This window comes from Psammomys obesus, unplaced genomic scaffold (genome assembly GCF_907164565.1).
Source record: "Psammomys obesus unplaced genomic scaffold, mPsaObe1.curated_primary_1811, whole genome shotgun sequence".
Lineage (NCBI taxonomy): Eukaryota > Metazoa > Chordata > Mammalia > Rodentia > Muridae > Psammomys > Psammomys obesus.
In genome coordinates, this window is record NW_026592890.1 from 14,288,731 (window position 1) to 14,316,671 (window position 27,941).

At 44.8% G+C, this 27,941-nt stretch overlaps 1 protein-coding gene across 1 annotated transcript; it reads right to left on the reverse strand.

Annotated features, from left to right (window-relative positions):
- Nucleotides 1-1,285: 1,285 nt before the first annotated feature.
- Rgmb (repulsive guidance molecule BMP co-receptor b) lies at nt 1,286-27,941 on the reverse strand. The gene is made up of 6 exons (XM_055615973.1): nt 27,799-27,941; nt 26,968-27,162; nt 25,960-26,035; nt 22,354-22,610; nt 17,043-17,551; nt 1,286-4,455 (listed from the first exon to the last, which is right to left on the reverse strand). Exons 1-6 carry the CDS (start codon nt 27,896-27,898, stop codon nt 3,799-3,801), a joined length of 1,794 nt encoding a protein of 597 aa, XP_055471948.1. The 5' UTR covers nt 27,899-27,941; the 3' UTR covers nt 1,286-3,798.

The window sequence follows — 27,941 nt, forward strand, 5'->3', positions numbered from 1 at the left end:
CTTGTCTGCTTATTTACGGCAGGTGCATTTGTACTCTGCCAACTCATTTGTGATTTAGTCTTACATATTTGATCTGGTTACAGAATGCCTTTTTAAAGTTTTGAGGTGTACTTTTCATTTTCGAATAAAAAAATAGATCATAAATATATCACCCATTAACAGAAACCAGTTAGGGGTTGGAAGGATGGTTTTGGCTCACAACCATAAAGAAAAGAACCTCCAATTAGGAAATATTGCCCTACTTTTGCTTTTTTTCTGATGGCAGTTTGGTAGACCTACCTTAGTATGTTTGCTCAGTTGATTTGACATCATCCTAATGAAAATAAAATGAGCTCTGGCTATGTGCAGCCCTAGTTGCAAGAAGGACAATGTGCAAGCCATTCACAAGAGAGGAGACACAGACATCACCACTTCAAAGTGTTGACAGGACATTGGGGGTGGGGAGACACCTTGTATTATTTAGTTGACAGTGTAAAACATCTTACCAGAGGTTCTCTGAGGGAAGAAGAGTGAATTTAAAAAAAAATTGACTTTCCCTTTAGAAGACATACAGGGAGTGGAAGTAGAACTAGAACGTCCTTTTGTTTCCCTTCTTGGGGGTGAGGAGGTGTTCTTTGATTACGGAATACAGAGGAAGTCTATAGTGATCCAAGACCATCCTACCAATACATATTTTTAAAAAATGAAATAAATCAGGCAACTAACAGGATTATTAAGTTTTTAGTTTAAGAAAACTCAAATTCACTTGCTGTTTATGAAGTCTCCTCTCTGTGCTTTTGGAATTTCTCTAGTTTTGGTCTCCGGAAAGCTGGCTGTCTGCTGTGGATGCGAAGTGGGAATGTAGCCTCCCGTTATACAGGCACTACTTTGCACCTTGGGCTGTACCTCTGGTTTCTGTAGCTCAGATGATCCAGTTGGCATACATTTCCCTGTTTATGAGGGCTTGCAAGTCTTCAAAGACAAAACAAAATAAAAATCCTCCCTCCCACATACTTCCATCACGCTACGTTGCTGCACTCCAGTCGTCTTCAAGAGACCAAAGTGCAGTGTCCTTAGGGGGCAAAGCTACTCGTTAAAGACAGATCTTTAGGACCAGCAGCCAGCATCACAGGCACTGCTTTATTTGTAATTTTTTAGAGGTTATAAAGGAAAAACTACAGTAGCAGTCAAATGAGCTGGGGGCAAGCAGTACATCCTGTCAAAACTTTGAACTCCCTTACTCCTTTTCTTCTGCAGAGGTTCCTCAGCTCTTCCAGCAGGTGTCACTATAACCACAGAACAAACATTTGACAGCAAGGTCTATAACTTTATTTTTCTAGCATAATAACTTAAAAGTATTTACATACCGCACACTCACTGTTTTTACAGATACTCATACACCTATGAACCACATCTACAGGTTTCTCTGCAAAGACTCGGCACAGCGTGGGGGTTTCCAAGCGCAGTGAACAGGGCAAAAGTGTTGTTGAATCTTTTCTGAAAGAGCCATGTAGAGAGATCTGGGAAAACCAAGTGTTTTGCCCCAAGTTTTAAGCTCTCCCCAGAGAGCTGTGAAGAGCTCTAGCTTATACACATGCTGGTCTGGTCTGACCTTCTCCTGGCCAAGGACTCGATGAAACAACTGTACGCAGTATTTTCCTTAGAAACCCCGAAGAAAACCTGGCCCTTCTCTACAGACGTACTTCACTTCTAAAAGTTATCTGTGGGATCTGTAAAGGACGTAAAGGGACAGGGATTATGGGGGAGAAACCATCACACTATTATTACTAATGCCACTGCTGTAGTTCGTACACTCATGGGCACCCTTTCCAGCTAAACGATACAGCTAAACAAGCAAACTTTCTCTTCCAAACTACGAGTAGACGTGGTGGTTCTGTTCTCCTCAAAAGGATAGAGGTGACAGCCATCACACTCTAAAGCCAGACACTGGAGAGACTTCCTTTGTTTTTGCTTTACTTTTATACTATTTGCACAAAAATAGTGGTTATAAATAATCAACATCTTCCCTCTCTTGCTCTACTCAATTACTAGTAGCTACTGATGTTGACACATGGCTCAAGAACATGAACAAAAGTGGCCATGCTTCAGAGCTGCTCAGTCCCAATCCAGCTTTCTTAGGATGTTCTTTTACAGGGCGAGGCTGGAGTCCAACCTTGAAGAGGACGCAGGGTGCCTTTGGAATTGCCCCAGGGTGACAGTCTTCCGCCTCCTAATGAGCACACAATCCCACCTTTTCATTGTATCAGTTCTCTAAGAAACACAACTTCACAAAATATCCTTTTTGCTGCCAGCCTGAGTCTGTCAGTGGCACTGGCCAATAGGGCGTGGCAAAAAGTATCACCCTAGCCTAAATAACTATAGAGTATTTAAGGTTTGTATCTTTGCTTGCATTAATTTAAACCTTAAATATTAAAACACAAATTATATCACTTCTTGGAACCAAACACTCACATTTAGATATAACAATACAAACCTACCTATTCAGGAGTTAACTGTGCTGGCACCACTGACTTTCGCCATGTTCCTTTTACAGTTGGTACCAGCAATGGGATGGAAGAGGCAAGGAGAGATTTTACCTTACAGGGATTTCACTAAGTGACAGGTGCAATTGCCTAACATTCAACAACAGGTGTCAAGATGGCAGAGAGCTGAAAAGGCAGATACTACTTGGGCAGCACAACGCCTAGTTATGAACATCAGGACTGAACAGCATCCAGAGGCAAGTGCGTACGTACTAACGTACGCCAAGGAAGATTTTCAGTTCTCACGGCCTACTCCAGGACCTCAATATCAGAGGAACACTAACAGCCAGGATTTGGAATCCTGAGGGGAAATTAGGGAGATGCTGGGGCAAAGCCACACAGCACTGTTAGAATTCCAAGCAGCCAAGGAGGAGAGTTAAAGTGATTTTTACAAATTACAAAGAGGGAGAGCAAGGTATGACCTCTACTAAGCTGATAATTTGGTTTTGCTTAAAGAGTTACAGGAGGGGAAAACTACAATTTAAGTAGGGATAGATGATGAGAAAGAGCTACTAGCTCAGGTATAGTAAGATGCCTGGAATTTACTTGCAATGTCCATCAGCAGACTCAGAGCCAACACACAGCAGCTTCGGAAGGGTCAACTTAATAGGCCATATGTGCTCCAATGTCACAACTATAACACGGACTGCAGTTGTAGCACTACTGTCCCCACGTTCGCAAAAACTGAACTGTTGGAAACAAGGTTCTTTAGTGAGAGCCACATTTTAAGAATCAAAAGTACTTAGAAGTGAGGGGACCACTTTCCTCTCAAATTGACATTTCAAAGGAAAGGAGACAGCTCCATTGGGAACTGTGTACCTTGGCAAATCAGTAGCAAAGGGAAGTGCAGGAGGGACACCCAGAGTAGCTACAAACTGGTCTCCTTCAAATGGATTGCTGTGGTGTCTGTGTATATGCACTGTACATATTAACCAGGTACACACATAAATATTTAATATATAAAAAATAAAGTGCTTTCTAAGAAGTCCCTAAGCAGGGACATTATAAAACATTTCACAAAACTTCAAAACAAAGTTGATACAATCAAAAAAACACTACAACCAACATATGTGAAAACAGCCAAACACATAATGTACAATCTGGTGTTCCAGGACAAACATCTGTCATATACATGGTATATACATATATACTCTTTCACTCAATATATTATGACAATATATATTTAAAATTCTGTTATAGACAAAAAAACAACAACCAACAAAAACCCAAAAAAACAAAACAAAACAAAACAAAACCAAAATACAACAAGCAACCCCTACAAAAACACAGTGAGGACCAAGCATGTGAGCCCAAGACCAACAGGCAAATCCCTGCGCCCCCCGCGGCTGCTGGGGAAGATGTGCCAGCGCTCCTTCCTCGGGTGCAGGGCTTCCACGTCCTCCAAGGCACTGTGGGCTGCAGCAGTAAAGTTGGCATCCCCAGTGGTGAGCAGGTCAAAGACGCACGACTGGAAATAGATGTCCTTCACGGGCATCTTCTCGTGGCACTGGGTGCTGGCAGTCTCCAGTGTGTAGCCAGGCCAGGCCTGCCCTGAAGGGGAGTGAGGCAGGCTGTGCCCCAGGAGAGCAGACATCTGGCCTTGGCCGTCATCCATGCATTCACTCGTGGGGCAGCCATTCACACACAGCTGCAGGTCCTGGCTCTCCTCGTAGGACATGGCTAAGTCTTCGGGCATCCGGATGGCGAGGGTCAGGTACCGGCCGAGCTGTCGCACAAACACTGTGGTGCCTATGTAGCGGGCATGCATCTCTACGTAGCGGCCGCTCTCCTTCTCCACGATGTGAAGGCTCTTAACGTCACCGTCCCCCCCACTGGTGGTGCCGTCCACAAAGGCGGCTGGCAGGTCATCTGTCACAGCTTGGTATACTTTCTGATCTGTACACTCATGGTGTGCTTTGAAGATAATAGTGATCTGTGGGGTGGAAGATGCACAGATTAGTACAGCTGGACGGGACTGTGCAGAGGGTCTAGGGGACTAGTCTTTGCTCGACTTTGCTAATGCACTACCACTGTTGGGACATAGTCCATTTTGACTGATAATTTTATTTGTCTCCTAAAAATCACATAGCATAGCTTGGGTGGGGCCTCCTCTCCAAGGAGGAACAGAAGCTCTGAGGGATTTTCTTGGGGACGTATCTAACAGAGTCCTGCCTTCTAAAGAGATCCTTCATTGGACCATGTGCATTTGCATGACTCATCACTGCAAATTTAATCTAAGCCCTGAGCCCCCTCCTGAGGGGGTTATGGACAACAACTACCAATCATGTGCCTCAGGAGAGATTTCTTTAAGTCTCTTAACCAAATGTTTTGCATCACTGGTTAATCCATGACAGGGAATTATTTGGCAAGCACAATTCTCAAGCACTGGCAGAGTAACAAGCCCTGGACCTAGTGACAGAAGATGTTTTCCCCAAACACCACCAGGGGCCTCTAACTCCTTATATCTTTTCCCAGTGAGCTCTTAGTAAGCTCTTAATTTACCAAATGAAGCAAACAGCTCAGGGGGAAAGAACAACAACAACAACAAAAACCTATCCACTGATAACACAAAACCTTTCTTCAGTCAGACCACACTCTTCCTTGCAGAATCCTTTCATTATAACAACTGAAACAAGTGAACTGGCTCTTTTTTTTTTTTTTCAGCCAACAAGTGATGAGAGAGGGTAACTACGAAGGGACAGAGGTTCTGTGTGTCCCTCTGAAGTGGGAGCACTCCCCCAGTGCCATCTGATATAGCTCTAAGATTTGCCTTATTGTTAGTTATACGGTAACAGTTTTGTTTTTGTTTTTTAATTAAAATAGTAGAATAAAGGACTGAGTGACTTTAGTCAAGAAGGCAGACAGACAAGCCACACACTCTGTAAGTCACTCTGATGGTAAGAACGTCTCAGCTCCTGTAAGAGTACTAGTCAAAACAATGGACCCTTGTTTAAAAGGCCAGAAATGTCCCCCCATATCCTGACTACCACCCTTAAGCTTATGTCTGAAGTTTTTCCCCAACTCAGCCAGCATTTGCTCACACTATTTAATTCCACATGTTCCCACTGGTGTTACTTGACTGGAATTTTCCAGCCATTTCATTTTACTTCAGCCAGTTACAAAGCCAGATCTGAGACAGCTGCATTGCAGCAAGTGGTTAAAGTTCATATCCGTTGTTTGCAGCTGCAACTGAAAGCCAGACAATGTGCTGTGAAAACCCTGGGCTTTCTCTCCTAATTACCCAGAGCCACAATTTGATTTCACTACCAGCCTTCTCACATTACAACACCTTCTTAACAACCCAGAGAAGGTGAGCAGAGATGATTTCAGGGGGCCTGCTGATTCCAACCATGGGCCCTTCCACTATGAGGGGCTCTGAGGTGGGTATCTAAGGAGACTATAAAATAGATTTATTTGGTGGCTCTAAAATCAGTTTGACAAGTCCTTTTCTAAGACACACTGGGACTGTTAGGAGGTGAAAGGATTAATTCAAGTAAACTCTGCACCTGAAAACACTGGAGGGCGGGTAGCAAACACTGACGGTGAACCCAGGCAGATGGCTAGAAGTCAACAATTCCTTTTTACATTGTCTTGATTGTCAGGACTATGAGAGTCCTCTCAACTAAAACAACCGAGAAAAACCAACAACTCAGTGAGGTGTCTTTCCACTCTAACAAACTTTAAGTTTAAACCAACTTTGCATTCAAGAATTATGAAAATTTTGTTCACATTAAAAAGAGAGAAAAGGAATTTTACTTATGTTGGGGCAACAAAGTAAAGAAATCCAATTGCTAACAAGTTACCAAAAAAGACACACAGGAGGCAATATTAAGATGAGTGGAATAGGTTCAAGTTTAACCAAGCCTGTTTTTTTCATTAGGCACAACAATTCCAATTCTGGAACTCAGGACTCACTTTAATTTGAAACATCTCACACACTTACTCTCTGCCATGCAGGGCACATGGAAATCTATCTAGCATTCTTTAGGACCTGTACCTATAAAATATTCTACTCTATCTCATGGAATTCTGTCTACCCATTGTACTTAAAGTGACTTTCTGTTTGATAAAACTACAATATTTCACGTGGGTATGTGTATAGAATTACCTGTTAAACAACATGCTGAGGGGATGAAATAATTCCAAAGCGTGAGTAAGGGCCCTGAGAAGTCCCTGGAGTTTAAGCAGGTACTGAGCAGGAACCTAGATGTATAATCAATGCAGTGTAGTAAAAGCTGTGGCTAACAGTTTCACATGACCTGGGTTTTGTAATGTGATGTCACTCCTCAGAACAATTACAGCACAGGCTCTCAACAAGCACTCAGCTATGAACAGCACGAAATCCATTTCAGACTCTCTACCTCTCCAGAAGAACAAACTCATTCATCTGTAATAATCCTTCAAAAATGTACAAACTTTCATTGGAAGTTTTGCAAATTCTAGACTTAAAAAAAATTCATATAGCATCCATCAAGAACCTAAAATGGAATATTCAAATTTATATACAGCTCTCACCCAGCATTTAAAAAAAATGTGAAACCCTGCCTGTGCTACTTGCTTCCTTTCCACGAACCGATCCATATGCAGTAATAACTCAATTCGGCACATCTGCTCACTGCCACACCATTTATTATTGATGGGTGGCATTTCTGTGCATTTAAAACATCAATGTCTTTTGTTAAACCTCCCCCATCTACTCCCTCTCAACCCCACCTTAGACAAACTATTCTAGCGCTCCTCATTCATCTTTAATCTCACTCCTGAGATCTTTACCACCCACAAGGTCTATGAGGAAGAGAAAGATAGCAGCTACAAATCAACCTTTCTACATATGAAAGGCAACAAGAATTTAAGGTTTGTTGTAAAATTAAGAGCAGTGTTTCCCATCCTTCCTAATGCTGCAACCCTTTAGTACAGTTCCTCATGTTGTGGTGACCCCCAAGCACAAAATTATTTTTGTTGCTACTTCATAACCATAAATTTACCACAGTTATAAACTGTAATGTAAATATCTGTGTTTTCCAATGGTCTTAGGTGACCCCTGTGAAAGGGTCAGTCAATATCCACAAAGGTTCGTGACCCACAGGTTGAGAACCACTTGTTAAGAGGCACCTACATGCCTTTTTTTCCCCCCCACTGGCAAGAAAAGAAAATATATGAAATGGAATTGAATAAGTCCACAAGGAAAATCCAGGCTCTACCTAATCAAGATACAGAGAAATCTTCCCAAGGTACAACGGCCTGGAAAATACTATGCGGAGGTTTTAAGATACAATTCCCCAAAGGCTTTACAGTCAGTTCTCTGTATATACCGCATCTCTGTGTATACTGTGAAGGACACAATTACTGGTGTTTAGTTAGACCACTTAGCACTCAAGTGTAAAGAACTTTCTGGAATGAATCTTCAGCAAGAGAACTGGACTTTTAGAGCTAACCATGGGACTGGAAACGAAACTGAAGCAAAGAAATGGGACTGAAAGGCAATTTGATTTGTATCTGGTTAAAATTCTGCCCGTGTACAAGGAAGTTAAAATAAATTTTACTTCATCTAATTAGCTGATACGTCAGTGTTGTCACATTGTCTGGGCATAATTATGTTGAAAAATAGACCCTCCAGGAGACCAAGACTGGGCTCAGAGCCCTTTTATGTCCACACATGTAAGTGGAACACAGCCTTGACACTCCGTCCTCGTGACAGGTCCGCACATGTAAGTGGAACACAGCCTTGACACTCCGTCCTCGTGACAGAATAACAAGACCATTCCAACAACAGCACATGCTCCTACCACACTGGCCTTGTCTCCATACCTAACACACCCCAATTCTACTCTGGAGGGCCAATTTTTCTAAATGTTGAGAATTTGAGGAAGCTCTGAAAAAGGCAGATGCCCTGAAAGCGCTTCACTTCCTCAGGGTCAGCAGAGTGTGGATCATAGCTGGGGCTGGCCTCCTTTATGCAGGCAAAGAGGGAACTGACTTTTAGTTACATAAAAATGTGGGTAACTCTCTCTTTCCCCTTTTTGAAAATTCACACATACTCATTTCGATTACCTTTCTGCCTGAACAATTTGATACAGAACCCAGACAAGATTTTATTTGTAGTATATATACTAAATGCTAGGTGAGAGATATATGCTGTCACTGACAATTTTCCCAAAAGCATCAGGGAGATGGTCTATTAGGAAGCTGTAAACTCAATAAAATGGAAAGCAATTTTACAATCACTATTCAGCTTGCGTCAAATATACTCACAGGAAGTCGAAGACTTGCAGAAGTATAACTGTTAAATGCTTTCACTGGGTAGGACCACAGTCCAACAGCTAGACAGTACACGTGTTTCCAAGGTGATCAGCTTATCAGAAATCTCCCTTAGATTCCTTTGCGGCTAGAAGAGACTAAGGATATATTGCCTTCCTAACAGGTATCAAACACGCATGCTTCTCTGCCCTCAGGTTCCTCCTACAGGCTATGTTCAGGATGGCTCACACTTAGTCTTCAGTGTTGCCCTAGGTAATGAACACAAGCAAGAACGGGGGGGTGCTGCTTTGGCTGCTGAAGGGGTACTTGGCAGTAAATGGAGAATTAAGAAGCCAAACCAGAGGGGAAGGACACCCACAGCTGAATGCTGCTAGGGTGGTCCAGAGAAGCACCAAGCCCAGTGGCTGGAAAAAGCACTGAGAATGAAAGCAATCTGGCCCAGGGATAACACACAAAAGGGACAGGCACAGAAGTGCCAACTTTCAAAAACCAGTTTCTATATAATTAAAACAAGGAAGGCGGGAAGCATAAATAGGCACAGAGGCGGGGAAGTTGGCCAACTTCCTTCTACACACCAGAGTGACGCCATGCTGAGCATGAGGAGGCAAGCCCTCCAGGCCTGTACATCTCAGCAACTTCAAAAACTCCAAACTTCAGATTTTGCATGTCTCCCTCACTTTGGGTTCGGATTTTGCATTGTGAGGAGGCTGATATTACTATACTTGTAGATGAGAAGGTTATTGCCTATAGGAGTATTACAGACGTAGGCTGCCACTGTGTTTTCAAAATGTCGACTCAAAGAAAATTGAACAGGGCAGAGAGACATTTGGAAATGTGACAGAGAAACAAGTTCTGACTCCCAGCTGTGTATCAGATCAGAGGCTAAAAATACTTCAAAAGTTGAGGGCTTTGGTGGGGGCAGTGGCCCTCAGCTAGGCACAATCTACCATAGCAGGTCCTGATTTCTCCGGTCATCTCTCTGGAAAGAGGCAGGGCTACAGATCCTGCAAGTGTTCAGGGTCTAGGTTCCACTGCTGTCCCTAAACTGGTGGAGAACAGGAAACCATAGCCTCTCTGATTCTCTCTCAGCATTAGAAAGGGGAAAAAGAACTTCAACTTTTTCACAGTACATACAGATCTTGCCAGCTCTAGGTTCATCAAGTTCCCAAAGACACAAAACAGAAAAGGATCGAGACTGTCAGAATTGATGACCACCTGTTTTAAAAAGGCAGTAACTGGCCAAAAACATCCTTGTGCCTGGCCAAGAAGAGGGGAAGATGTTGGTACCTGCACCAAGTGTCTATAGGTCCAGATTGAAGCCTAAATCTGTTTCAGAAGCATTTGCATGGGAGATGAGAAGTTCATGTTTAAGTACTGTGGCAGACACTGTGTCAACGTGACAATTAGCTGAACCTGTAAGTATTGAAATAATCAGCTAAGTGGAGCAGAAAGCGCTCCCGTTCTCTAGCATACTGGTTTCACTTGAGTTCTATTTAGGATCCAACAGAACCATAGGTTCACTCCAAGGCTGTCTAGTTACAGTGTTAGCTCTTGTTCCTCACCACTCACAGGCAGGCTGGGCACTTTGTTAAATTACCCCACCCACAAGAACACAAAATCCAAACACTGGAAGAGCAAGTTTTACTGCAGTCAAAACAAATAAAGACAAAATGGAGAAGGGAGCATTTTTCATTGTTGCATACTGTAGGTACTCTCTCAGGCCACATTCCACAGAGGCAGAAAATGTTTGGCTAGCTTTAATGGAAGCCAGCAACAACAGCAACAAAAAAGAGCACCAGCCACCCAATGTTTCCTTCTCACCCCTTCCCCACAAAATGTCGACTCAAAAATTGAACAGGGCAGAGAGACATTTGGAAATGTGACAGAGAAACAAGTTCTGACTCCCAGCTGTGTATCAGACTTGGCTTCCTGCCCTTGTCTTCAACTATGGAGGATTGTGGATTTGTTTTGAAGCAGCAGAGGCCTACATCATCCAAGGAATCTTGCCTGGCGCTGACAAACCTCTGTTTAATTTCACTCACCAGGAGGAATTTTAGAAGGTCTTTTCCAAGGACATCTAGGACTCAAGCAGTGGTGTCAACAAGAGTAAAAGATGGTAAAGAACTTCTTACCATCCATGTGTGTTTTAGCATATGTGGACAATAAAAAGGGATACCTTATTTGAAAAACACATCATAAAGAATAACCAAGGAGCCCATCCAACTTACAAAATGCTCTTTTAACAGTACACATCGACCGTCCAGTGGTATTCTTCCTTTCTCCTCTCTTTTCCAACATGCACTTGGAACTCTTTCTACCTCCAGGCAATTTACTGAGACTGTACCACACAGTAGTTCCTGGGCCTAACTCTTTATAATCCAGTATAAACAACAACCTTGCTGGAAACTGAAAGGGACAATAGACCTAGTCCCACCCAAAATTGGAGAGGATTTGCTCTTCTAAAACCCATTCTTCAACATTTCAGTGCTATTTCTGGATTACAGAAATGACAAAAAATGTCTCGCACATGACTTAATGAGGGTTTTAAAAATTAGATGGGACTGTGAAAATCTGGTTAAAGCTGGTGACTGTGGAAACAGAGATGCAGGTCAGGGGCACACTGATTGTGGGAGGTGGAAAGCCAAGCTGCCAAATCCCAGGAAAGCAAGTAAGGAGGCATCCACTATGGGTGATAGCCTGTGACAGGCTTTCACAGCAGCCACTGTGCCTGTATTCCATCCTGACACTTGTATCAACCTGCTAACTAATGTTGACTAACTAATCTGGGAAGCAATACATTCTACCACGAAGCTCTGAAGACAGCCAGGTCTACACACAAATCCCACGCTTTCCCAGTGCTGGACATTTCAGGTATGTGCCCCGCCAATGCAGAGGCTACATTCATCCCTTCATCTCCTACATGTAGTAACTTAAAAACAAAGCAAACAAGAACAAACAAAAACAGTAGCACCAAATTAATGTTTTATCAGAAATTATTACACCGAGGGAGCTACAACAATAAAGGAGCATCTTTGTAGTTAAGAAGGACCAGAAGAAACAAGTGTCAAAGAAATGGCTATAATTATCAAATATCTATATATCAAAAGCAAATCTTAGCTTTTAAAGATTAAGTACTCTCTGGAAGACATGCCCCTGCCACCATGGCCACCACCACAAACGGGTCTATACATCTAAACGTAATTCAACCAAAGCAAAGGAGGAATATTTTCATTGATAAATATAAAAGACTACTACTATGTAGCTCATAGGGATCCACAGTTACTAACACAAAGCACTGTAAACACTTGGCTGCAAGGAAAAAATGTACTAAGGCGTGTGGTCAAGAGAGGCCAGATTTCCAAACCTTGATCCAGAGATGCACTTAAAACGACAGTTGAAAGCCTTTGCAATGCTTTTAGAACGACCCAGAATGGTTTGCATGTCCACTGCTGCTGTGTAAGTATCTATCTAAGGACTTTCAGAAAGAAGTGGTCACAATATGCTGTAATGTTAACAAGGACTGATGGATTTTATCAGAATGAAAACCTTAGGCTACACAGCTCAAGGAAGACATTAACTAAAAGGAAATAAAACCAAGCTGAAACTCTCAGAAACGTCTAAAAAAGCAATTACAGAGTTTGAGATTTAGAGATATTATGGAATAAAATGATGTACACAAACAACTCAGATAAGCTGGGCATCCGGCTATGCTTTGGCTAGGTACTAGGTGCTGCCCACAGGATAACGGGCTGGTGGCCACTGCAAGAGCAAGAGTGCCCACTCACCAGGCAAGCACACGGAGCAGCCCCTTCCCTAAGGGCAAGCAAGTGCCTACATACTGCAAACGCTTTCTCTGGCTCAGAGAGGGAGCCCAGGGTTTGTGGCTCCCGATCTTCCCTAATTCTAATGTTTTCCCTAATCCCTAATGTTTTCATGAGATACAAGTTTCATATAAGAAAGCCAGAGTTGTGGGGAAGAAGAAAAGGGGAAAATAAAGCAAAAGAATACTTGTGACAATCATTATTAAAAATACAACCATTGTTAGAGATCAAAGCACAATTTGTAATTTTCCCTACTGCATGAGTTCCAAGAACTAACCTTGGGTTGCGGGTGCTTCACCTGCTGAGCCACTTTGCTAGCTCAAGATTGATGACTAAAAAAGAAGTTTACTTTTGTCTTCATTATTTGTAGATCTGTGGAGGTAGGCAAGCCCTCTACCACTAAACTATACTCTAGACTCCTCAACCTTAATACATGCTACTGGGAATGTATCAAAGGGTCAAGAGCATTACTCTTCAACCACCTGCTGTAATCATGTATTTAAATATCCTCTCTATGGACCTTTATTTAAGAACAGAATCACAACCAATTAAATGAAGGAGTTGAGTCTGAACGTGTCAAAGAAAATGTGGATGCAAAGACAGTAAAGCCAAGCATCCTCAAGATAGGTAACTGGCTCCTCTGGAGCAGGATAGCGCTTCTTGGGAACTGATGAAGTGTACCTGCCTTTCCCCCAACAGAAAAACTGCTCTTCCTCTCTCTGTCCCTAATACTGCCAGTCCTAACGCTGCTGCCCTCATTTCACTTTCTCAGGGCTGCGTGCCTGCAGCTGCCTCTCACAGCCAAAGGTGGGGAAGATGTGTATCTGAGATGAGGTGAGGTGTGTAGGTGTGCCAGAAACTCTTGCAGCCCCAGGGTGGAGAGATGAAAAACTTGCCCTGGCTTCCCACCTTCAGTAACATATCTACCCTGGCAAGCTGGCCCACTAACTACAGACTCTTCCAGAAAGACAAAAAACAAAAAAAGGGCAGGCGAAAGGCATAAACAAAAACATGGAGGCCCCGAGTAAGAGAACTTGTGCATACCATGACAATCTGGAAAACAAGTCCTTATTTCTACAAGGGGAGGGGAGGGCCAGTGTGTGGGGAGAACAGTGGATAAAGAGAGATAAATCCATATCACACTATAGGTCTATCTGTCTTAACTCACTCGCCTGTATGTGGGGAAAAGTTTAGTTAATAAACACCTCTTGAGCCTCTTGACTTCACCTTATTTTATTCTGTCTAGGTGTCCTTTGGTTGACAGGTGGGAGATACTTTTGGAAGGGAGACCTCACTAAAGTAAAATTGTGGCTGGCTCGCTCAAGAAGCCAAGCTCCCAGAAGCCAGCTGTCTCAGTGACCTCAGTAAAATCCCAGGGTCTAGCATTTCTCTTCTGGAGTGAAGGCAGTGAAATGTATGGGTGTTTAAATATAACACTTCAGCCTCACAGTTGGCTTTCCATAGTGTCATTAGTGCAGTGACAGAGCACATAGGTCTTTAAAAATGCCTGACCATACAAGCAAGGTTCAATATCAGCAACCTACAGTGCTGAATTACTCAACTCTGGCCTAGGTATATCCAGAAATTCTCAGTAAGAAAATGAAGTATACCTCCAAAAGATTGGGTTGGTACCCTGCTAAGGGATCTGCAGGGTTCTGGTTGACAGACTCACTAGAGTCTTTGGGGAGGGAGTAGAAGTCAGGCGGGGTCTAGGTGGAGGGAGCACATAGTTACCTCCTGAGAATGTGACGCCTCGTCCCTGGTTTCCCTCTTACATTCCCTCTTTTCTTCTCTTTCTGGCCAACTTGATTCTCCTATCATCCTGGTATCCTGTCTCGTCTGAGGCTCAAAGCAATAAATGCACTCAAACCCACAGAAACCTTCCTCTTCTTCACTGTTTCTTCTCAGGTATTTGTCACAGAGATAAAAAGGTGAGAAGGTTGACGAATGTGTGGGGAGAGTCACAAAAACCTTTCCAAGATTTTGTTAAAGAAAACATTTTAAAACAGATTTAGAAAACCTTCATATTTTGTTTAGAATGTATTTTGTAAGGACATTATGCCTCACTATTTTTATTTTATTACCACCTTTTTTTGTAATGCTTAAAGTCCTTAAAGGTAAAACTGTGCAGCACAATTTCAGGCCTTTGCCAACTCCAGCAACATGTATCATACTGGTTTTGAGACAGGGCATCAAAATCAGCCTTTTGGATACTTGGGCACCCTGCAGAATATAGAGAAAAAATACTGCAGTCTAGTTCCTGCTGGGGGTGGAGAACTTGCTGAGTGGCATGGAGGCAAAACACTAGTGTGCAACTGAGAAAGCACTCTTTCTGGCTGGCTGTCAGAACCACTTTTTCCCTCCATTTTGAAATAACAAAACCTTGCTCTTATCAGATGAAGAAAAAAAAACAAACCTGTATTTTTAAAATTAATTTGCTAATCCAAGTGCACTGGTGAACTGTTCTATAATTTCTCTCTCGCACACAAAAACGTGTGTGTGTGTAAATATATATGTGTATGTATATATATGTGTGTGTGTATATATACATATACACACATATACATACATATACAATATATATTTATACACATACATACACACACACACACACACACACATATATATACACAAAACTAATTAATAATTTGACCAAAAGTCTTACAAATCCTCAATTAATTGAACAATGGATAACTATTCCCAGGTTTGAGGTTTATCACAACTGTTGTAATAAACTGTTGCAATAGTCTACTTTTCTACGTTATAACTTCACATTCATTTGTTTTTAAAAATATATATATACACATATATATATGTATGTATATTAAGTTTTTTTTTTGTGTGTATGTGTGTGAGTGTGTGTATGTGCCCTGATTTCATGTGCATGCCAATACCTGTAAGGGCCTTCAGAATCTAGAGGAGGACATTAGATCAAGGAACTTGAGTCATATGGTTGTTGTTGTTGGTAACTGAATCTAGGTCCTCTACAAGAGCATAGAGGATCTTAACTGCTGAGCCATCTCACTAGCCCCATAACTGTGTATCTTTATAATCTCATTTTTACCAAAAACATAGTCTGAGATCTAGGTAATAAAGTTATTTATAAACATGTAAAAGCCAAAGGGGGGGCTTATTTTGAGATGTGGAATTTGCTAAGGCAAAAGGCATGCTTGAGTTTTACTGGGTTGAAATAGAAACATTGTGGAGATCCCCCAAAATGTCTGCTGCAATGGAACAGTCCTCTTTGCTCAAGAGCAATGCCTTCTATTTTTGGCTTCTATTTTGTGACACTCCTGGGTGTCTCCAGATATCTCCTGAGGTGTTATAAAATTCCCTTCACAAAATGCCAAGTAAAATAATTTAAACTCAGTTAAAAATAGGCCACACATTTGGAGGCAAGGGAGGGGTCAAATGAACAGTCACAAGACTTCAAAAGCTTGATCCTTATCAATTAGAGTTAGTCAGTGACAACTAAGGAACAGACATAATAAATACAAGAAATTAACGCAAGAAGAGACAGTCTCTCTGAGGGGTTTGTGGCTGGGGAAGACAGAGAAGGAGGTGGTTTACCTGGCCACTAGGAGAAACTCTTTTGGATCTTTTCATTAAGGTAAGTTACCTAGCACTGACCAGAACTTGCAAACCAACTTGAAACTCTCTTCTACCTGGCACTAAGACAACGGTGCCTTGCAGCTGGCATCACAAATCTCTTTATACATGATCAGTTTCTTCAAAATAAACCAACACAGAACACTGACACTGGACCGGGGTAAATGTAACTTAAATTTTGCCAACTTTCCTCTTAGCTTCTGACTTAAACTGTTAAAAGAGGGTGTGAGATTACACGGGGTTTATATAGCACTGTTTTGCAACAGCCAATCCGTAACTTCCTTGGTTACCAAAAGGTTAGTAACTAAAGCCCCACTGTGGGTTTGCCACTGGGAAGCTTGGCTTACAGCCATTCCGTTTACTCTAGCTTCTAAATCTCCAATAAAGTCTGATTCCTGATGGGCCATTGCCCCAGCCTTCACAGCTTTCTTTTTTCTTTTTTTCAGAAACACCCCTTTAGCCATCTGATAAATCTGAATGCAGATCTCTTCAAGCAGAGTCACACACACATCAGCACTCACAAGACAGCAGTGGGGAAGGCACGTGTTTTTCTCATTGGACAGGCCTGACTTTTCTCCCTGGAGAACTTGATTTCACTGTTCACATTTTATTCTTCATATCACTGTGAATTTAAGTTTAGACCCACGTCTTTCATGGCAGAGAAAACGTCTCGTTAAATAATTTTAAACCTTTAACAACCCTGTTAATAACTTTCCAAGAATATTGACAAATGGTTCCTCTAAACAAGACCTTTGTAACACAACTCATAAGCTGTCTGAAGGACCAAACATCTGAAAGTTGTGTGTAGACAGGGGAAAAGGAGTACACTTGCCTTGTTAGTAGCAGTTGCACTGGATCCAGGGACCACAGGCACATTCGTCACTTGAACCGAAAGGTAATTATTGTCTATGAGTGGCCAAGCCCCTTCCACTTTGCATGTCTGGAAGTGATCCTTGAAAGTTCTAAGATGTGGATCTCCAAACAAGCCACAGAAAAGGTAATTGGGAGGCCTCTGGTCCCCTCCCCTGTGTTCTCTGACTCCCCCGTGGCTATGGTAGTTACAAGGGTCGTGGGTCACTTCCGGGTTGGTAGAGGATGTGGGTCCATCCTTGGAACAGTTCCTCTGGCTCATGAGGTCGCTGATGCCTAACACAGCAGAATGGTACACCAGGTTGCCACGGCAGGCTTTTGAAGTTCGCTGGGTGCAGCCAGCATAGGCACGAAGCGCCTTGCAAAACTCAGAATCAAAGCCATCAGCGGCAGAGTTCAGGTGTGAAGTCAGGGACACGAAGTCTGTGGTACACTTCTGGATTCGACATTGTGCTGGCTGTTGGCAATGACCTATGAGAAAAAAGACAGGACCAAGAATGTAAATGCTCTATTACTTCTTGGGCAGTATTAAAAGATGTCATTATCCCTTAGGAAGTGTCTATTCTATCTCATATACTGCTCCTTTAAGATACCTTCATAAATAAGGTTATATTGTGTTATCATGTCTCTCAAATTAAGCCACTGAGAGAAAAACTTAATATAGTTAATTGAAAATTGGGAAGCTTTCGTGACTGAAGAAGAGTTTAGTCTTGAAATGTCTCCAGATTAAAACTGCAAATGAATTATTGTTTCTTGTTTGCTATTTATTTATAGATTTTGACAAAGACTCTTCTGCTCCAAAGCAAAGCCAAAAACATGGGCTGTTTTGATTTTTAAAGCCCTATGAGTAATTTGCTTTGGCAAGCACTGGGGGAGGCGCACTATGCACATAGCTATGATTAAAAGCCTACCCACCTGAAAAAGGGCTAAAATTCCAAATTATAGTATGCTTAAAGTCTCTTTACCTGATTTTGTATGGCTACAGGGTAAGAAAATCAAGGTAAAAATTCTAGTAGTAAGTTGTTCTACCTTTCCTGAGGTACATTACTAATAAACTACATCACTTCATCCACAGACACAATGCCTTAAGTGTCTATAAAACCCTAAGTATTCTGCTAAGAAAGGTGGTTCACTTGACCAAGATACAATTTTACGTCTTTTAACATGTCTGTCACACAGCTCTCAAGTAAACTGCAAACACAAGAAACTAAAAAAACTATGCAACATCGAAACGGGAATCAGAGAACTATAAAGCCAAGAATTCCTAGTGTGTGTGTGAATATAAACACTCCTTCTTAATTAACTCAGTAAACTAACAGTTTAGAGAAAAAGTTAAAATGAAGACCTAAGGACGAAAAGTCTGTATTTAAAAGAAAAATCCAAATTATCTGTCAATTGTCTCTTATATAACAATTCATGAAACTTCTCAAAATATAAGAAAAAAAGAAAAAACAAAAAAAATACTAGGTCAGTCATGTATACCAATCATTATATATTGTTTCAAAAGAGAGACAACATCTACTGAAGAGAAACATTGGTCATCTATCTCAAATTTCATAAAATGAACTGTAATATATATTTGTTGCTTGAAATTCCATATAGGTGTTTAACCTATGGAAGAAGGCTTAATTTCTTCATCTCTTAGCAGCTTCCTCTTTTGAAAAATGAGGAAGATGTTATAACAAATTTTTGTGGTCTTTTGTAGATATAAAATGTCTTACATTAAAAAAAATGTCTTACATTTTGTATTGGTGGGGGTGGGGGATGGAGTTGACATCAGTGTATCATTAATTTTGGCTAGTTTTGTATGTGTGTTTATTATGTGTATTTGGCTTGCATGTACGTCTGTGACCACCAGCATGCCTGGTGTCCTCAGAGGCCAGATGGTGGTGCTGGAACTAGAGCTGCTCATGGCTGAGCCAATCCTGTGGGTACTGGGAAGCGAAGTGGGATCCTCTGGAAGAGCAGCCAGGGTTCTGACTCTCTCCATCTCTCTAGCCCCTACTTTTGTTTTTTTTTTCTGAGACAAGCCAGGTCTCACTGAATTGTGGTCCAGACTGACCTTGAACTTACAATCCTTCTGCATCAGCTTCCTGAATGCTCAATCCATTACAGGTATATGCCAACATGCCTGATTAAAATCCATGGGTTATTTTTAAATATGAAATTATTTCCGTATGTGGATACAATAAACTTCAGGATATCAATACTTAAAACTTCATCTTGATAAAAGACATCATTTAGTAATCTCTATGTTGATTTACAAAGGTGTCTTAATATTTTAAAAATTTAATTAAATTCTAAACTGTTTTTAGCTTTAGCTGGAGAGAAGTGTGGGAGATAACTGTCATCACCGTGAAATTTCAAAACCCAGTTGAGCCTTCATTTTCACTTTGACCAGAATAAAGGAGATTAAGATTATTTGACTATTGTGGCACTATGGGCTGATAACAGTCACTAGGCCACTTTAACAAAGAGCATAATGTCATCTTCATGTGTTTGGTCCATTTAAGGCTTGTTTAGCGCAGTGCTGAAAAAGGCAGCTCAGTTTACAGGATTCCTTTCTCAAAAACAAATTTACTCACTTTTAATTTACTGAACAAGATAAAAACAACAACAACAATCAAACAAATTCACTCTCCCAAAAGCCTTCAAGCCATTTATCAGGGGTATTCAAGGTCTTGCCTTGTCCTGGCGGGATTATGCACAACTAACTAGTATTAAGACCAGTCACGGATAGCTTAAAAACAAACAAACAAACAAACAAACAAACAAACAAACAAACCCAGCAGGGTGACAACTATACCACTCTTCTTTTAAAATAAGACACACAGCAAGCACAAAACAAGAAGTGAAAGCAGGGCCAAGATCACTCATTAATAAAGAGCTCTTGGACCTCAGATAATGACAGCACTAGAACTTTCCGCTAAACTTGTGGGGCCTATTTGTTCTTTTTATGGTCTATAAAATCTACCTGAGCATACAGTTACTTATAATTATTTCAAATAGTCATAAAATATCAAAAGTAAGAAAAGCATGGAGATTTGTAATGCAAGTGTTTAGGAGGGAGAAAATGCAGCATTTCTTCCCAGTGCCTTTTGTTCCCAACCCCCACATTCAAGTTTTTCCTTTTTTTATGGTAGGCAGGTGCTGACTGCTGTGAGAAATCACATACAAAACAGCTCTTTTGCTTTGGATAAGGGTCCTAACAACTCTTGGCTGTAGAGAGCAGACAGAGGAGGGCAAACTGAGGAGAAAATGCTTTGAGGTCAGCATTTCAGCTCCATCACAGGCTCCAGGATAATGAGTAATTTGTAGCATACACCCAGAAATATCCAAGCTTCATGAATTCATAATGACAATGCACACTTTGCCTGTTAGCGGTAAAGTAAACCTCCTGTCAAAATGCCAAGACAATGCAGAGCAGAAACCCTCTCCAGGATGTGGCCCAGGAAGCCATGAAGTGTATGAGTAAGCAGGAACTCCCATATTTGATATCCACTCAGCAACTACGAAGATCTTCTTGAAACAAAATAAAAAAGTATGACAATGAACGAATGCTGCTTCCCAAAGGCAGAATTCAAAAGCTGCGCTTACAAGAAAAATTTCTGTTTTGGTGTCACATCATCTATAATTGGTGTGACTTGTATTTTTCGTGCCAGTTACTGTAAGTGCTAAAGGACTTGTGCTCTAGAGCTTTCATTTCATTATTTTTTAATGAACTAAACATAAAAGACTCACCGTGCAAGACAGCTTCCTTCACACCAGGAATGCAGCTCTCCAGCACAATCGCCAGTTTACAATAAAGGAAATGAGATATGCTGAGGCTGAGCTGAGTGAACTATGGAGCCATATGGGGCGCTGAGGCAAATGATATGGACCCAGACGTAAAACATATGGGAGTCCATCTGCAAGCAGCATTTGCTAGGTTCCCTGGCCAGGAACAAACCCCTGCATTTCAATAGCACCACTCTTCAAAGAGATCTCTCGAAAGGCGCTCCACTCCAACAAGTTGTTCACAGCAATGAGAACCTTGCGAGCCCTTTGGGTTCAATCTAAGTGTGAGCATATACCGAGTTACTGAAAGGAACCTTGTGTTCCAAATTCTTTAACTAAAGCACCTTAATCTTGTAAAGCTTTAGTCCAGTTTCTCATGCCTTTCATAGGGCAGTAAAGAAACCTCCAGGAACCACTCTCCAGTCCTGTCAGGACCCTACAACAACCAATATGTAAGCTGCCCACGAGAGAACAAGAGAACAGAGCTCAACCTAGCACTTCAACTGCCATGAAATGCACAGTTTGACATAATGGATACATATTTTTCACCCCAACACTCCTGAATACTGGAACATTAACAAAGTTTCCCTGAAACCGCATTCGGACTTTTTTTTTTTTTTTCCAAAGGCTTTAAAGCTACTACTTTAAAGCCCCAATTAACCCACAACTGGCTACATTTCACCGCCGGTCCATTTCCCAAGTGACAGCGTTAAAATGCAGCTATTATACCACCTCAAAGAGCTGTCTCTTCAATGTCATTTTATTCCATTTCTCAAAAAGCCTCCTAGCTATTTTAGTACGGTTGGTGTGTCTTCTCTAGTAGAAAAGTTCTTAGTACAGCTGAATGATATTAAACTAGAATTCTTCAGATTACAGCGTTGTGTCATCATAAACAAAGGGGAAAAGGCCTTCAAGGAAAAGAAATCTCTGTAAAACAATGGCTCTTTTAATTTTTGTATTAAAGAGGAATTCATGGTCTAGGCAAAGTCTTAAAAGGTAAGGGTACTTATTTGCAAAGAAAACAAAAATAGGCATCCCGTGTCACAAGGTTCAGGTTCATTTTCCGAAGAGCACATTCCTCAGGGCTGTGTCGGCTTCCACACCGCAGTAGGCATCTGTCAAGCCCGCTGCGAACCCAAAACACGAGGCTACCCTCCAAGCACGCCCTCAACTCGCCAAACTGCGCTCGGAGCAGCTTTGGCAAAACCGAAAGAAATCCCGGCGAAGTTTCTTCGGAATCCACCCCCAAACTCGGTGAAAACGTCTGCACCGGCCGCGATTCCCGGCCTCGCCGCCACCCCGAGCTGGAGGGCAGCAGCAGCGGCGGCGGCGGCGCAGGCGGCCCGGGCTCCGGGAAACCCGCCCCGCGGAGAGCCCTGCAGCCCCGGGGCGTTTCACGCGGGGCCGCGACCCCGCCGCAGCGAAGGCCGGGGCCGCGGCGTTCCTGCCCCAGAACAAAGCCTGCGCGGCCCGCTCCCCACCCGGCCGGCGCCTACCTGCGTGGAGCAGCCCGAGGCCGAGAAGCAGCAGCAGCAGCAGCGGCGGCGGCGGCGGCCAGAGCCCGGGGCGGCCGCACTGCTCAGCCCCGGCGGCGGCGGGGGCGGCGGCGCAGGAAGGTGCTGCTCTCACGCCCATGCCCGTCCATGCAGGTCTCGTGCGCTCCGGCGAGGGCGGCGGCGCGGGCGCTGTCGCGGGGCCGGGCCTCCGGCTGCGGCATGGGCCGGGGGGCGCGCCTCGCTTCCTCCTCTTCTTCCTTTCAGGCCAGCGTTCGAGACCGGTCGCCGCCGCCGCCGCCGCCGCGAGGACCGGGGCGTCGAGGGCGGAGGGAGGCGGCCGCGGAGCGTAGAGGCATCGGGACGGCCGGACGCGCCGGGCAGGCGGAAAGGGACGGGAGAGAGAGACACAGAGACGGTGAGCGAGCGCCGGGAGCGGCCGCGGGAGGCTGGGCCCGAGCTGGCGTAGGCTCGGCGCGCGTGGGCCGGCGGAACCTCACCGGCCGCGGCAGGCAGCGGGCCCGGAGAGCTACGCACCGAGGCCCGCCCGGTCAATCAATCTCAGCCCCCCACTTTCGCCCCGCCCCGCCAGGCTCCACCAATCCGCGGAGGCCCCGCCCCCCGCCGCGCTCCTCCTCCGCTTCCCATTGGCTGCGAGCGTGCCTCCCGCCCTGGCACCTCCCTTCTGCGTCTCACTCAAGTTCCGCGTCCGCCGCCAGCGGGTGGGGCAGCTCTGCCAGGGCGCTGCCTCCCGCCGGCTTCCTTGTGCTTTCTCTCCTCCACCCCTTTCCGCGATCACAGCTCTCTGGTACCCAATAGAAAAGGGCGACAGCGACTTTCGCTTGGCCCGAGTTCCAGGAGAACCGGCCTTTAACCTTCCCTTGAATTAATGAGCTTCAGGTTCAGCTTCCTCCTACTTTTTTTTCTTTTGTTCGTTGTTTGCGTTTAATGACCCCCACCGCCCACCCCGTCCAGGCCCTGCTGGCTTCAGCCGCTTGCAGGAAGCCGGTGCTTTCCCAAGCTCTGTGTAGCAGGGTTCCCCCACCCCCCAGCCCCACTCAGCCAATCACATCTGCTGGACCTCGTAAGCCAAGTATTTGGGGTCTCTCGGTAAACAAGAGACCAGCCCGGCAGCGTTACATACTCGGGTGGCTCCCGAGGTCCGTAGCAGATGGATGGAATGAGAAGGTACCAGCCAGCTCCCGGCGGAATTCGCTGGCAGCTGCGTGAGGCTCTGGTGTTTTGGTTTCTTTGACATTTTCCCTGCTTCAAAGCCGAGAGCGAGAGTCAGGGATTGGGCGAACTTCAACGTGTTCGGTTACAAGGTAATTAGATTAATGAGAGTGGTGAGTTTTTATGCAGTGCAATTATGCCACGATTTCTTGTTGCTCAGTGGCTTTTCCACAAATTTCCAGCCTATTAAATTAATCCAATGGTAGGTCTGTTTCTACTTGAGTTGCCCTCCAAAACTAAGGGCAAACTCCAACAAACTGTTTCCAAGAAAAAAGGCTAGTAAATGGAGACAAAAGAAAGCAGTTGTGGAGTTGAGGATAGGCTCCAATTTGCTATCAGCTCGTGTGGAGTGTTTTCTCCTCTGGAGGATGTTGTCAGTGCTAGGAGCCACTTTACTTTCCCGCTGTTTCTGCCATTCCCCAAACAGTTGAGGACTGCCATTTAAAAGGCACTTACTGCATTCTAAATTACAGTTTACAACTTTACCTGCTACATTACTCAGAATCTCTAATTAGGAATCTCCTATCAACCACAGACACATTAATATTCCACATGTTACAGTGTGCTAATCAATGGACAAAAATAATTGGGGGTCAAGAATTAGGTAAACTCTTTTACTCATTAGACACACTGTGAATGTCTGAAACCACTAGGTCCCTAATGAAGGAGACCTGTTTCTACTGTAATTTTTCATTACTTATTACATGCCATGATGACTCAAGTGGTAAACACACCTTTCACTAGCCAAGATACAATCCAAGCCTTCTGTCTATCTTTAATATGCTTAATAATAGCTTCAGAGTTGCCTGGAGAAATGACTTTTCATGGGGGGAGGGCTGGAGTGTATCTGACAGTTTTACATAATGGCATACATTAAATGCTATCAGCAAAATTGTTTACCATCTTGCAGTTACTACATATAATCCATGAAACACAACTAAGAAAATCCCAATAACTATCTTAAAGAGTGACTACATGACACTCTTCTTAAAACTCTTTTTAGCTTGGGGCTGGAGAGACGGCTCTCTGGTTAAGAGCAGTGGCTTTTCTTCCAGGAGACCTGGGTTCACTTCCCAGTGCCCACTGGCAGTTCACAACAGTCTATAACTCCCGTTCCAGAGGATTAGAGTCCCCTTCACCTTCATATGCACACACGCACACACACGGTGCACAGACAGACATTCGGACAAACCATTTTTACACATAAAGATTTTTAAGTGCTTTTAACTAGCTGACTAACAGCAAAATGTAGTTTTTTTTTTTTTTTTTGCTTCAGTATTTAATTATATCCCCCAAAGACACCTCATGTCATTACCACACTTCATATAACTAAAAAGTGAAAGATCAGTACATTCAATTTAGAGTGGGTCTTTCTGCTGATGACTTTTCTTTCTCTGTACTATCCTTTTTTTTTAATACATGGGGCTCTAGATAGTCTTATCAGTAGAGGGCGCCCTTGAGTTGCTGCAAATCCTGATGTCAAGAAAAAAAAAAACTGTTCAGAGGAAAAAAATAAATCATCTCTAAGGTGTTTTATTGCTCCTCTGTTGTAAAATTTGACAAGCTTAAGACATGTATGCCTAACAATTCACTTTTTATTACGGCGTAAGTGTTCAGCTGCTAAAGGAAAATGGTATTTTTTTAAACAATTAAACCACAAGGTGGTTCCAATTTTCATGACATTAGGTCTGTTGACATACTCTGGGGTGAATCTGGACTGTTCGAAAGATTCGAAATCAGCTTGGAAATCAAGAGCATGTTGAATGATCGCTTACAGGGCAGCCGCTCTTCAAGCCCATGTGTGGCAAGTTCAAGCAGAATTTGGTACCGTGCAGTGAAAAGCCCAGGGAGGAAGGCAGAACAAAATTGATGATTATAAAGTATTACATTTTAATTAGGAAAAAAGTGAGGTGATTGGCAACTTGAGCAACCCAAAAATCCACCCTGTGTCTTGCGACTTGCATTCTTTCTCTCTTCCTTTTTGTTTTCAAGAAGGAATGATGAAACCAGAACAGCAGTACATCCAGGAGACCCAGCAAAACATAACATGCCATGGACATGCAAATGGGTAACATAATAACGGGTGCCAAAACGTTACTAGACACTCAACACGATGTAGTTTCATTTCCCAAACCCTTACATAGTGTATTAACTGTTACCCAGGTACTGTCTCTTCATACCCAGAAACTTAACATGAGGGTCTCTGCTTAACAGCTCACCCAGGACAGAGAAGCCTGCAACAAGCGACTTCTGTAACCCATTCCGCGGAGTAAGGACTCCCCTGCTGCTCATTGCCTCACAATGTTTGAAAATCAGGGGCTGGAAAAGCCCAGAGTCCAGGAGCCCAGCAGCATGTAGCTCCTGGCTTGTACTTACATCATTCTTAACCCTTCTGCACCCGGAAGGGGCTCAGCAGGATCAGGATGCCCCGGAACTCCAGAACACGCAGGACCTAGGTGTGAGAGAAGAGCCCCCGGGCTCTGTGTGAGCGCTGAGCCCCAGGAGAGGGAGAGGGACCGCGGAGAGCAAGGGGTTCATAACCCGCCCTTACATCCTGGGCACCTTGATCCCTAACAGACTCCAGTGCGGCTCGCTTCTGGCTCACAGGGCTAGAAGCGGCAGGTGCAAAAAGCATTTGGGAGCTGCTTGCCAGTGCTTGGAGGTAATGCGCTTCCTGTCCATTTATCTCAGGAAACCAGCGCAGCCTTCCCTTCGAAACAAAATTAACCTCTCATTAGCCAGCCACTAACTCCCAAGAAGGCCTTAAAAGCTTTACCCTCTCACTAATGTATTTAGGCTTTTCTTCCAGGCAAACGAAGCTGAGGCTGTGCTAACATCAGCCCCAGGGGTTCCTATGGGATCCCTGAGGAGCCGGCCGCCAGCCTTTCACCAGTCTCGTCTGGGAAATTGGCCAACCCGGGGCCCCAATTTGTAGAAGCAAGGCCAACCTGACACCCTTGCTTCACACCAAAAATCCCCAGCATAAGTTTCCCCCCTCTTTTCTTGGGCTCCTTTCACACCAAATCCTCAGCTCCACTGCCCCCAAGGAATGGGGAAGTGAAGCTGAGAAACTTCGGTGGCTTGCTGTCCCTGGGTCATGGGCTACGACGGTCCCTTGGGAAGCTGGGGGGGTCCCTGGAAAGCCGGGGGCGTGGGACAGCCTTCGTTAGACCCTCGTCGGTTTCAGGCACTGCGAATTAAACGTGACCAGGAGCTTTTGGAATGCCAGGGCTTTCTCAGCCTGGGCCCCACCACCCCGAGTCTGGCAGATTTATACCACACAGGTGGAGGGAGACCTAAACAAAACAGCCCGGGCCGCTGCCTGCCGCTGGCCCCCCACGTCCTCCCGGCCCACCGCAAACTCCAACCAAATAAACAACTCACCACAGGCATGCCCTTGTCTGCAGCGCGACGCTTGCCAGCTGGGAAAACAAGCCGCAAGCCACGCGGCCGGGGCGCGGGAGGGAGGCCGCGCCGCGGCCCCAGGTGGGCGGCCGGCGGGAGGCTCCACCCGGGGGCCGCCCTCCAGATGCCGGTTCCGGAGCGACAGCCAGCCCGCCGGCGGGGCCTCTCCGCCACCTAGGGGGAGAGGGCGGGGAGACAGGTCCCTCTCCCCAACTTCCTCCACGCTGCGCCCTTCCCACTCCCGCTGCCCGGCCCCCGCCGCGGGCGCTCCCCGCAGCGCCGGCGCGCGCCCCACCGCGCCCCCCCGACCGTCCCGCCGGAGACCCGACGGCCGGGAGCGCGGGGCGCCTCCGGCTCGGCTCGGCTCTCCTCCGCCGGGCCGCGCACAAAGGCGCCTTTCACGCCGCCAGCGCCGCCCCCCGCGCCCGCCCGCCACACCGCGGGTCCCGGTGGGGACCTCCGCGGGCTGTCGCCCCGACGGGGCAGCGGCCCACGCGTGCGGTGTCCGCGCTCTGCGCCGCCGCGAGGGCAGCGCACCCCTCCCCCCGCCGCCCGCCCCGCCCCCTGGGGCTGTCCACCGGCACCCCCAAAGCACACCCCCACCTATCCCCGAGGGTCTTCCACTGTCTGGAACCACGGCGCGGGGGAGGAGGGGCGCGAGCCTCGGTGTTACCCTTCCCGCCCGCCGGGGTGCCGGGTGGCTTGGCCTCACGTCGGAAGAAAGGGGTGGAAAGAAGAGCCCGAGACCCCGACGAGGCAGCGTGCTGTCAAAGACCCGCAGGAAAGTCGCAGGGCCACGGCCCTCTTTACCCCAGGAACGAGGCGGGGGAGGGGAGGCTGGGCTGTGTCTCCAGGGAGGTTCTTGAGCCTCGTGGGCACTCAGCAGCAGCCTTTTAGTTCTCTCGCTCATTCTAGACCCAGAGTGGTGATCTCCCCCCGCCCCCCTTAAAACA